This window comes from Vombatus ursinus, unplaced genomic scaffold (genome assembly GCF_900497805.2).
Source record: "Vombatus ursinus unplaced genomic scaffold, bare-nosed wombat genome assembly UNPS02014830.1, whole genome shotgun sequence".
NCBI classification, from domain to species: domain Eukaryota; kingdom Metazoa; phylum Chordata; class Mammalia; order Diprotodontia; family Vombatidae; genus Vombatus; species Vombatus ursinus.
Genome location: NW_020954608.1, coordinates 14,903,304 through 14,916,685, shown reverse-complemented (window position 1 = coordinate 14,916,685; position 13,382 = coordinate 14,903,304). Strand labels below are relative to the sequence as shown.

Below are 13,382 nucleotides of genomic sequence, written 5' to 3'. Positions count from 1 at the left end.
ATGAAGAAAGGGAGAGTTCAGAGAAACTTGGGAGGTTTTGTACGACTTGATAGAGAATGAAGTGAACAGAACCTGGAAAACAATTTATACAATAACAATGACCTTGTAAAGCCAAATACCTCAATGACCAACAACAGATCCAGAGGACCAATAACGAAAAGGCTACCCACCTACTGACAGAAAGGTAATGGATTAAAGATGCAGAATGAGACATTTCTTTTTCGACACTGCCAATGCAAGAATTTGTTTTGTTTGAATGTGCATATTTGTAACAAGGGCTTTGTCCTTCTTTTCTGTACAATTCAGGGGTGGGGTGGGAAGGAGATAGGAAGAAGGTTCCAGCTCCAAGAAAAAATAAGAAAACAGAAGGAAGATGAAAAAGAATTCCAAACAAACATGGTATCTCTACCTTATTTAACTTTGGAGATGCATATAACCAATCTTTTCCATTAACTGAGCCTTTTGGCTTAAGGCCCTTTTCATTAGATTTGCAAGATACCCAGAAAATACATTCTTTTAAGGGACTATATTTTCTTACAAATCAATACTGTGACATGGCAGTCAGAAAATACAGTATCATCTTTATGTTTCATTAACAGAAATACAGCATCCAAAATGATAAGTTAAATTCCTCCTGATTAGCTCAACTCTGGGTACCACATCTTAGGAAGGACACTGAAAAGGTAGAGTTTATCCATAGAAGGATGGTCAGGATAGTGAGAAAATCTGAAACTATACCATGTCAATTGAAGAAGATAAGGATGTTTAATCTAAAGAAGTCTTAGAAGCAGGGTCCTTATCTTTTTTATCATGTCATAGACCTCTTATCTAGTAACTAATTTCTAATGTCTAAAAACATCTTATCTTTTTCTCTAGCCAAGTTCACAAACTCCCCACGAAATCTATTCATATGGTGATAAGTGGATAATAGATAAGAACCCTTGTCTTAGAGTGATACATGATATAGCTATTTTCAAGATATCTGAATGACTGTCAAATAGAAGAAGGGTTACACTTGTTCTGTTTGGCCTCAGAGGGCAGAATAGGAACAATGGTTTGAGGTTGAAGAGTGGTGGATTTCATTCCCATATAAGGAAAAACTTCCAAACAATGCTATGTAAAAGTGGAATGGGCTATTTGTAGACGTAAATAGCCTCCCACTGTAGTTCTAAGACTAGATGAACACTTAGTACAATATTATAGATGAGATTTTTTGCTTAGATATAAATTCAACTAGGTGGGTTCTAAGGTCTTCTAACTTTGGCTTTATAATAAGAAAACCAAGTTAGAGAAATCAACATATTACTATTCATTCATAACTACATTCAGCTTCATAAATTGTCATACAAGTCAGGATAAAGACAGAATAACAGCTGATTAAAAAAGAGAAAGGAGAATGAGGAATTATGGTCAAAAGAAAAAACTATCAACTCTCCAATCTGTTAAGAGCATATTATTTCATCTTAATGGTAACCTGCCAATATATATTTATGTATATGTGTATATTCATATTAATACTCTTTACAGTAGCAAAAAAATGAAAATAAACTGCATACCTATCAAATGGAGAATGGTTGAAAAACTGTGCTGAAAGAAAAGACAAATATTAGTCTGTATCACTGACACAGAGCAAAATAACCAGATTTTTTTCAAAGAGAAAACACAATTGTTACAACAATGTAAATTCTGAATAAGTGAAAAATCAAAGATGAGAACAGATACTGAAACATGTCTCTTGCTTCATGGCAAAAAGGCAAAGGACTACTAGAGCAAAATGTGAGACAGACAGACAGACCAACAGATAGGTGAGTGGATGGACAGACAGAATCACTGCATAGGATTTCTGTTTAATTGATTTGATTCTCTTTGTTACAAAGAAGAGTTAGTTAGGAAGTGTCCAGAAATTACTGTAATATAAACACAAAAGCATCAATGAAATTTTTATCCCCCAAATGGAGGCCCTGAAACTAACAGCACTTCAAAAGCTAATCAAATAAGAGTTCTTTACCTCAAGTTTAGATGGATTTGCAGATCAAATTCTACAGTATTTTATTAAAGAAAAAGGCAAGATGACATAGTGAATACAGTGCTAGACTTGGAAGTCAGGGAAACCTGAGTTCAAATATTGTCTTTTGACATTTACTAGCTGAGAGATCCCGGACAAATCACTTAAGTGAGTGCCTTGGCAACTCCCTATGACATCACAAACTGGTTCTGATTTACATCACTGGAGGGAATTCTGACACCAAGAGTCTCTCCTGCTGGCCCACACTACCCTCACCTCCCCTAACAAAATTAGGTTCCTAGAGTAATTAAGGGAATGATTTGTAAGATTTTACAAAGTCAAGTGTTACCAAGTTCATATACTCCAAAGTGACTTAAAAAAGGAAATGTCACAAATACAAACATACATGAATATATACACACACATACATACAAATACCAACACAATTACTTATGTAGCCACTTTTTGCAGTGGCAAAGAATTAGAAATGAAGGGGATGCTCATCAAATGTGGAACAGCTTAACAAATTATAATATTCCATTGTGTATATAAATACAATGAAATATTATTGTGGTATGAGAAATAAAGAAAAATGGTTTTAGGGAAAACTTCTATGAAGAGAAGCCAAGTGAAGGGAGAAGAACCAGGAGAGCAATTTATACTTAACATTAACACTGTAAAAAAAGAAAAATTGTGAAAGATTACAAATTTCAGATCAAGGGAATGATCAACTATGATTCCAGAAGACCCATGATGAAATCAAGGTTACTCACTTCCTGACAGGGAGGTAGATGAACTAATATAGAGAATGAGACAGCAGTAAAGGAATCTGTTTTCTGTGATTAAGCTTATGTGTTAACAAAGTTTTGTTCCAAGTTTTTGTTTTGCAGGTGGGGGAAAAAAAACGCTTGTTAACTGAAAAATATGAAATTTAATTTAAAACAACGAAAAAAGAGTGGAGGTGACTAAAAGTTAAAATAGCTTCATCAGGAGTGTCATGTCAAATAAAAATATCTTCCTTTGAAAATAGTATGCACATGTATATATTAATGATGCCTTTGTTTTAATCACAGTATTTTCAAACCACACACTCCTAAACTGAACTTTCTCCCTTCCAATAAAGAAAATCAAATGAGCAACAACATTTGAGACAGTAACTAAATCTATGTTTGCAATATTCTATCCTAGTTGTCTTCCATCTCTCTATAGGAAGGAGGAGACATGTTTCATTATCGATTCTCTGGGACCTTTATTAGTTCTTCCCTAACTCAGAGGTCAACTTCCTTTTGTGATCTTTTCACTTACATTGTTCTAGTCATTATAGTTATTGTTTTCTGCTCTGCCTGCTTCACTCTGCATCAAATCATACAAATTTTAAGTTTCTCTGAATTCCATGTAGAATTACTTCTTAATGTACATCAATATTTCAATATGTTCATATGACAGTTTTTTTTTATTTTACTTCCCAATTGATGGACATCCTATTTGCTTACAAAACAAAAAGGATGTTGCTGTGAGTATTTTGATATATATAAACCCTGTTTCTGTCACTGACTTGCCCAGAGTGCATGTCCAAAAATGGGATTGCTGTGTCAATGTGTACAGTCAATTTGGTAATTTTTCTTATATAATTCCAAAATGAAATCCAGAATGACTAGATCTACATCTCTACCCACAACAATTCATTGGAGTGCAGTGATATGTCTGTCTTCTCACAGCTCTTCCACCAGATGAAACTGAGAATTTCTCAATGTACTCTATTCCTGACTAATCAACAGCTTCTCTTATCCTACTTGAGGCTTCAGAAACAATGTTTCTGATTTTTGCCAAATTTGCATTGTATGAGATGAAACTATTTTATCTAGCATTTCTATTAGTGATTCTATTAGTGAATACTCATGTATTCACTGAGTCTTTTATAATGTGAAGTGTTTCTTTATAACTCCTTGTTCACATTGATTGAGGACCAGATCTTGATATTTATACATGTGGATTAATTCCCTGTTAATTCAGGATATTAGACTTAGTTGTGTGATATTTGGTGCAAATATTTTTTTCCTACTCTACCATTTCTCTTCTTAGTATATTTTATTTGTGCAAGCTTTTTAATCATAATGTACTCAAAATTGTCTCATTTTCTTTTCTGACAGGGATATCTGAAAGGTAAAGTAGGGAGATTCCATAAACAAAGTACACCTCCAACTCATTTAGACATCTAAGTTTTTTATGGTATCATTTTAGATGGAAAGATTTGGCCATGGAGATGAAATAATTAGGTGGAACCAGAACTAGTGAAAGGCTGATCCAAGGAATAATCATAAATGATTGGTCAATGACAATTTGAAGGGATGTTTCTGATAGAAGACCCTAGAAATGTACCCTGGGTCCTGTTCCATTTAACACTTTTTTATCAATTATTTGTGTGAACAGCTGACATGCATTATCAAATCTGCAGATGACACAAATTTGGGAGAGATAATTAACATACAAGATGATAGAGCCAGGATCCAAAAATACCTCAACAGCTTAGAATGGGAAGCAAAATCTAATGTAAGGTTTTATACTTGAATTCAGGGTACCAACTTCGTAAGTGTGGTACTGGGTGTGCTTGGCTAGACTGTTTAAGTGAAAAAGAACTCTGTTTTTGTTTGTTTTTTAAAGTAAAGTATAAGGTCAACAGAAGTCAATAATGTAACACGGCAGCAGGCAAAAAAATGAACATAACCCCTTGGGACACATCAAGAGAAACACAGACTGCTACTGCTGCTACAACTTACTAATAATAATAGGTGACATTTATATAGGGCTTTAAAGTTTGCAAAGCACTTTTCATACACTCTCTCATTTTGATCCTCACAACAACCTTGTAAGACAAGTGATATTATTATCCACATTTCACATATGAAGAAAATGAGGCTGAGGGAGATTAAGTGACAGTCTTCCTGACTCCAAGTCCAGAACTCTATCTACTACAGCATATTACCTGTGGTTACTACAATAAGGCTGCAGTCTATCAGTTTCATTAGGCTTCTAAGACCGAGAAAACTATAGAAGTAGGGTCATATTTTGATTGGTCAGCTGTTCTCTGAACTTCCTATCTTCTCTCCTTTAAAGCACAGTCCTTAAAAGAAGCTATGACGTAGTGTATGGAGCTAGACACAAAGACAGGACCTGCCCTTTAATAGATGGTAACCTTCCTGGGTAAATCACTTAACTTGAGCTCCCAGAGCTCTAGGCAACTCTCAAAGAATTTAAATTACAGCAAAGGTTCAGAAAGATTTGTTTTGGAAAAGAGAACTTCCTCTCCTGGGAATTATTTATATTACTGAAATCACAGGTCCAATATCTTTCTAGATTTGTTCTATCACATATCAGCTTTCTACTGTCTCATACCTTATTGAGCATATCTATTAAACACTTATGAAAAATAATAAAATAAATAAACCTTTTACCACATAATTAAAACTGTTAGGGCTCATGTGGCTTTGATTCCTCTGTGGTTACTTTAGTTGGTACTTCCATATTCGATATGTTTATGTGTAAGGTAATTCAGCAGTTCACTTGATGTTAAATGACAAATTTCTAAAAAGGCTTCTTCAAAGATTATTTCCAAGGACAAATTAACTTGAATGAACTCGTAATTCTGTTTGGCTCAAGAGCACTACAATTCTAAAGAGACAGTAAGAAATAACAGAAAAAAATAATAGCTATGTAGTCAGAGGACCTCAGCTTTAAATGTGATATCTTCTATTTACTTAGATGACCGTGGGCAAGTCACTTCACCTCTCTCTGGTTTTCAGATTCTTCCTCTATAAAAAGGGGAAGAGATAGGAAGGTTTGGCTAAGTTATTTCTAAGGTCCCTCTAGCTATTATTTCATTTTATTCACTTAAAATTACTCAAAAGGAAACTTAGAAGCTAGTGGTAATCAAATGTGTGATTTTCTAGCAACCACCACAAAACTCCTATTTTTGATCCCTATTGTGGTGTGGGAATGAGCCTAGGTCTTGTCTTCAAAGACTATATCAGCAGAACACAAACTAGGGCAGGAAAAGGCCTAGAAATATACTATACATCCATTGTCCAAATCTACCTACACAGAAAAACTCATCACCAGAAAATTGGACTTTCTCTCAAAATGTGGCCCATGAAACAAACAAAATGAGCAATGGCCCGAGATTTTCTGAAGCTCTCCACACTCGATAAAATGGATAAGAAATAATCAGAGGATCCTAAGAATCAAATAATTCTTTTAAAATTTAAAAATTGGAACTCTTAATGCATGATCTTTGTTCAAGTGTGTTCACTATTAGAAGAGTTATATCCATATTAACATTCTTACTATAAATGAAAACAGAAGAAAAAGTAGGTACAGCTAATCAGAAGGTCAACCCAAAAGTTTTCCTCAGAGGGCGAAATAAAGGAGATCAATAATCTGATTTCAGAAGTACAGTGGTACAAGTGGAAAGAACGCTGAAATTTCAGTCCAGAACAGAATTCAAACCAGCTCTGACACTTTTTAGATATATGTGACCGTGGACAAATATTTGTTTAACCTCTGTAGGCCTGTTTCCTCATCTGTAAAAAGGGGTTAATATTACTGCTATAACCTAACAGGGGTTGTTGTGAAAAAAGCACTTCATAAATTTTATAGTGTTAAATGTGTGTTACCTTCCTCCTTATCATCATGTGGTCAAAGGCTACAAGAAATATTTCCTGGGACTGGTTATTTCATCTTGTTTATAATGATCATAAGTAAATAAACTACTGTAAAGATAATTAAAAGTAGTTTTAAAAGAGAATTATGTACCAATAGTTATTGCAGAAGAAGAGAAATGGAAAGTCTAAGAATTTGCCAATATCCTAATGAAGTCACCATATACTTATGATCTAAATGTCATGGCAAAAATTATGTTGAAAAATATAGTTCAGTCCCAAGAAATGAAAGAGGCCAAGGGCTTACAGACTAAGAAACGTCTCTGAATAGCATTACACTTATGTAAAAAATATTTGTAGTCACAAGAAACAGTAAAGCATAATTTCTGACAAATATCAATCTGTTATTGTGATCAAATTTATTATTGTAATCAAGGGAGTAAGTGGAGTTGAGAACCACAATATCATCTCTTCTTCTGCATAATGTCTAACATTAGAGCGGGCAATGACTAAAAAAGCTAAACAAATTCTCATTTTATAAAATAAACCTGAGGATGACTAAAGATTATACCTAGAAAACATTAGGCTCAAGGATAATGAAACTGCACAAAAATCCACATCTGTGTCTTTTCTCAAACAGACTTCTATCAAAAGGTTTGAAGTTTAAAATTTGACAATCTACACCCTTTTGCTAGTCATATCTTTTAAAATAATATAAACAACTGATTATTCTACAAATTTCAGGGAATATCTTTATCAATGCCCCCGAAGTGTTTATATTTTAATTCAGAATGCATTTTTATAATACAACCTCAATATCCAGATTGACCAAAATATGAAATACAAAAGTTCAAAAGTAGAAAGATAAAAAATATTCAAAAGGAAGACATCCCAATATGCAAGATAAGACACTAGGATCTCACACATATAATTCCAAAGTTAAAAAGCAAGCCCTAATGTAAAGTCTTTACAGGGATAAACAAGGTTGTACTGTGTTTTTATCCAAATATGAATCTGACATGCTAGGAATTCAAATTCCATAGTCCTCGATAAATACCTAATGACATTACTTCTCTAACTAATATTCAAACTGAGCTTTTTCTGACTCAAGACAAGAGTGTGAAGATGTAACTTTTTTGATTAAAGGGCCTTTTCTAGTAGCCAAGAAGAAAGGAGAAAAAGGTAAGTAATATCTGGGGTGAGGCAAATTACAAAATACAAAAAGAAAAAAAAAAACCACATTGCACACTAAAAGCAAAACACAGTGAAGCCTCAAAAAATCAGAATGCCAGAGGGCATTAAAATGTTTTATATTTACTAACATTCTCTTTTAGGCACAGCTCAGGTAACAGGGAGAAGGTAGGGAGGAAGAAGTGAGGGGTGAGTGTGTGTGTCTATACACAGGGAGATAAAATGAAGGCTTAGACAATTATTTCTGTCTTTGTACACCCAGTTGCTAGCACATTTTTCAATTTTATATTTATTCCCTCTATTTTTCATTATCTTTATCAGTACACACAAAATGTCAAAGAAATAACCTAAACCTGGTACCTGAAAGAATAACATAAATTTATCTTCAATATTTCTCACCCCATTAAAAAACTTTCTCCAAGAGGTTTGCCTCTAGTAGAAAACTTGATACTACTTCCACAATCTCCTTCCAACTCACCTTTACAGTCTTATTACTTAATACACCCTTTCACATACAAATTATTCCCTAAGTTTTCTATTGTATCTCCCACCTCACTCACAGAAGCAATTTTCCTTGCCTGGAATGTGCATCCTCTTACTCCTCAACTTTTAGAAATCTTATCTTTCTTTAAGGCACAGCTCAATGTTATCTTACCACCTCCACCCTCAAGCCTATAGGCATCCTTCCAAATCCCCTCTTTAAATTCCCTTGATTTATAGGCTGAAACCCTCCAACAGAATGTAAGCTCCTTGAACACAGGTCTATTTCATTTTTGTATCCCCATCACTCAACACACCACGCACTCAGTTGACAGCTGATAAATGTTTGCTGAGTCAACTCATCTTAGCTCTCTTCAAAGCCAATAAAAGAATTTACCTCAGTACAACAATGTGGAAATTAACTGCAATAATTCAGTATTACAGAAAGAACACAGGATTGTCAGTTAGGAGACCAAGATTCTGATCCTATTCATATAACTCATATGGTTACCACTGGAGGTAATTAATGTACCCTCTCTGTCTCAATTTTCTCATCTGTAAAACAGGGTCAATATAGTGGATCTACATGTTTCCTTCTAAGTCTTATTATATAATGATTCTACTTCAAAGATCTATCAGAAATTAGACTGCTGTAATATACTTTAAAAGGCTAAAACAATTTTATGTGGGGGGGAAAGGGAGAAGGTGGAAGGGAAAGATGAATTTTAGGCAATTTTTAAAGGAGAAAAAGTAAATTTTGTGGCATGGAAAAATACATTAGCAAATTCCAAGTGTATTTTAGACTACATGCTTAATGACTATTATTTATATTGCACATAAAACCTTTCATTAGGGCCACAGATAACACCTGCAAAGGATTTCTTTTTAACTTTACATAGGTTTTGTTAATCATCTCTAAGGAAAAATTCTGAAGTAATGGCTAGAAACTACAATTTTATAAAAACACTTTATGTGTTATCTACCAGGCTTAGAAAGTAGCTTATGCCTAACACTCTCCTAAATTCTTCATTCTTACCTTCCCTTTTATAACTACAGTGAAAACAGTTAACAACTCAAAAAGGAACAAAAACCTTCATAAAATACCATTTAGTTATTTTTTTAAAAAGAGAACCTCTTACCTGAGCATGAAAATTGGACATAGTCGTTGTCTCTATATCTTTCTTTCCTAATATCTCCATTTTCACTGGTGAATTGGGAAAATTAAATGAAAAGTAGTCTAAAAAGTCAGGTAAATATGTAGCTGCCCCATGAACAATACCCATTACATAGTAAGCTGCAGAGTTTTCATTTTCACTAAAAACCAGACCCACAAATTCTTCTGCAAATCTCTCCATCTCCACAGGAGACAAGTGGGAGAGTTCATTACTGTAGGCATGGATCACTGATGCACCTCCATTAGGCTGGTGCTCGATATGAATGAGCTGTTTGAACTCCAATGTGTCCAACCTTTTCATTTTATTCTGAACTCGAGGCTCCTTTAACGAGACAAATGGAAACTCACTGTTCTCTGGTATCTTAGATTCATACTCCTTCTTGGTATCCAAATTCTTTCCAATATAATCCTTAAGATGATCATCTATGATGCCTCTGGCTTCTCGATCTTCAACATCGGAAAGCAATCCTGAGCAGATGGTTTGAATAGATTTGCTATACATTTTTGGACGCTTCCTTTTTTCACTTTCTTTGTGTTTCTTTTTCTTTTTCTTCTTTACCTTTTTAATTTGTAAGTCTTCTGCATTTGTTTTTGGTTTGTCCTTCCCACCTGTTGGGAAAAATTTGTTTTGAAACTCCTTATTTTAACTGCTAAAATCCCACACCTTAGGTAAAGCATTTTAATAAAAAACACAAGTTTACCTTCATTGTACTTTGTATTGGGGATTAATTTTACACAGTACTGAAAACTTAATACACAGAGTGTCCCAAAAGTCTTAGTGCCATTTTAAGCACACTAAGTACACTAAGACTTTTGGGATGTATAAAAAGTTTAAATATCACACTTTAGGTAAAAAATAGAAAAACACTAATAAAATCAAAAGAATGGAACAATCTACCATAAAACACAGGGGGGAAAAGCTTATCAACACCAATACTGTGTAGAAAGGCACCCACTATTGAGAGTTGGAAACTGTCCTTAGACTCAAACTCATGCCCTTCCCCCGCCCAGCTAACTGCAACTAGGAGAGTGACAACATGAACATGTATAAAATATTTGTAAAAACAGTAAAATAGCAAGAAAAGGCAACATGTAAGCTACCTGATTTGTCTCTTTCTATGTTGGAGCTAATTTTGCCTCTATAGGGACTCTTTGGGGCTTCTGTAGTCCTCTAAGTTCCAAAAAAGAACCAATGAAAAAGACAAAGCAGAAATATAATTTACAAAGTAATTAATTTTTCCTCAAAAACCAAGCCCTCAAAGATGTAAGGAACAGTAACAGAACTCCAATACCTCCATGACTTTTGTTCATTTTCACTAAAGAGACAAGATATAGAGGTAGAAGAATAAGGCTATATTAATGTAATGACAGACTGAAAGATCAATTGGTACAGTAAGAGGCTTTAATTTAGGTTAATTTAATTTAATTTAATAAGGAATAATAAGGCCTTCAAGTCAAGAAGACCAGTGTTCAAATTCTGCATCTAACTCCATGTGAACACAGGATAAATCATTTAACCTACTACTGCCCCAGACAACTTTTAGGTGCTTCAGAAGCCTCAAAGAAGTTTACTAACTCCAGACTGATACCATTGAAAGTCCAAATCAAAAATAAGCAGTCAAAAGAAAGCATGGACTAAACAATGTGGAAATAAAAAAAGAAGAAATCATGAATTGTGGCACAGTAGGCAAAAGAGATTTATGGGCAAGTCATTTAATTACTAACCTCAAGTTTCCTTATCTGTAAAATGGCAATAATAATGCTTGCCCTTGCTAACTCACAGGTCTGCAATCTGGATCAAGTGAAACTATAAAATGCTTTCATGTGCAAAATATAAGATGTTACATTACATAATTATAAGCTGTTCTTACTATAACTTAAAATCCATGGCCTTACCGTGCCTCTCTAAACATGTAACTGAAAATTACAAATTTCCAAAAGAAAAATTACATTTCCTAAAATTATTCTCTCAACTAAAAGAAGTAAAAATCTAGATATGAGTTTATTTATTTTCATCTGTATAGGACCATCCACCCCTTGAACCTCCTGAATTCCCCTCAAAATTTCTTTCTGACTTCACTTTAATCTTTCTTGTTCACACTTGTCTCAAATGAAAATATGCTCCTATTTTCAAAGCTAATTCTTCCACACTTCTTCAGGATTCAAAGCATCTGCAACATCTCCTTGTTGCTTATTCTAGAAAGAAATGTTGACCTAATGCTGCTACCCCCAAAATAAAATATATTGTGTTTGTACTTTTCTCTTTCCTTTCACAACTAGTCTCCAATTGCCTCTACTTCCTTAAATCTTCATCACTTTTTAACTCCCTGCAAACTGGCTTGCCACCCTATCAATTACCAATTTATTGAAACTGCTCTTGAAAATTCCAACAACATCCTTAACGGCCAATCCAGTTTCTCTTTCTCAGGGTTCATCTTCCTGGAGTACTCTGCCATTATTTAATGCTACTGATACCAACCTCGTTGAAATTTTCCTCATCTCATTTCTCTGATTGCTGTCCTCTTGTACCCTAAATTTGGACTTTCCTTGGGAATCCATTCTCATTCCTCCCTTTTCTCTCTCTACATGTATTTCCCATGTTATCTCACACATATCTGTAATTTCAACAATCACCTTTGCACTGAATGTTCAAACTTCAACTTAGGCTTTAAGTATTTATCAGATAAGTACTTAAGTGTCTTATCCTACACTTCTAATTGTTTAGCATTTATTCATCTTAATGTCCGAAGATCACTTTAACTTACCCATCTAAATCCTCCTCTCCAAATTAGGTCCCACTCCTGAATTAAATTTATGAAATGGTACTACCATTTTCCCTCTCCATCACCCAATAAAAAACCTCTGATTCCTTCTGTTGATTCAGTGTCACCAAATCTAGGTGATTTTTGTTTTGCATTGTTGTCACATCTATCCCTTTCTTCCCCCACTGAAACTGCCACTACCATACTCAGATCGTTATTACTTCACACCAGTACTATTGCATAGTCTCCTAAACTAGTATTCTCGTCTCCAGTTCACCCTCACTCCAATCCATTCTGCACAGTTGCCAGAAAAATTTTCCTAGCATACTACTCAGATTATGTCATTCCCCTCATCAATTCCCCTCATTGCCTACCAAATAATGAATAAACTCCTAAGCTGGCATTCAAGAGTTCCCACTGGGGCAACTAGGAGCACCAGCCCTGGAGTCAGTTCAAATCCAGCCTCAGACATATAACACTTACTAGCTGTGTGACTCTGGGCAAGTCACTTAACCCCAGTGGCCTGGGGGGGAGGGGGGGAGAGGTCCCACTATTCAGCCTCAAAATTTCTAGATTTACTTTCTATTACTTCCCTAAAATGAACCTATAGTGTTGGATAAATGCAATATTCAGCATTACCTGAAGAAATGTTAAATCTTTCCTACCTCTGGTGAGGGGCTTACCTCTACCAGGTTAAGTAGATGGTATCAGTCTGGAGTTAGTAAACTTCTTTGAGGCTGCTGAAGCACCTAAAAGTTGTCTGGGGCAATAGTAGGTTAAATGATTTATCCTGTGTTCACATGCAGTCAGATGCAGAATTTGAACACTGGTCTTCTTGACTTGAAGGCCTTATGTTCTGCCCTCCTTTATCTCTACCTTTCAAAATTTTACATAGCATTCTAGGACCAGCTCAAACTGGAATTCTTCCACGAAGACTTTCCAGGCCATTTTGTCTAAAAATAATTTCACCTTCCAAATAGCCATCCCATTTAAATACTGTTTATGCTAATCACATGAAACTTCTGTAGTATTAACTACTCTACTAACTTTATTAGCTTCTTAAAGTCAGGGACCGTGTCTCTGTATTCCTATTCTGTTTAGTACTGTATCTTGTA

General features: G+C 34.7%; 1 protein-coding gene across 1 annotated transcript in view; it reads right to left on the bottom strand.

Annotated features, from left to right (window-relative positions):
• Positions 1-13,382, bottom strand: part of RSBN1L (round spermatid basic protein 1 like) — an 85,929-nt gene that overhangs the window by 34,105 nt on the left and 38,442 nt on the right. The window contains exon 3 of the mRNA XM_027838522.1: positions 9,471-10,114. Coding sequence (XP_027694323.1) covers positions 9,471-10,114 — 644 coding nt within the window. The remainder of the gene's footprint in view (positions 1-9,470; positions 10,115-13,382) is intronic.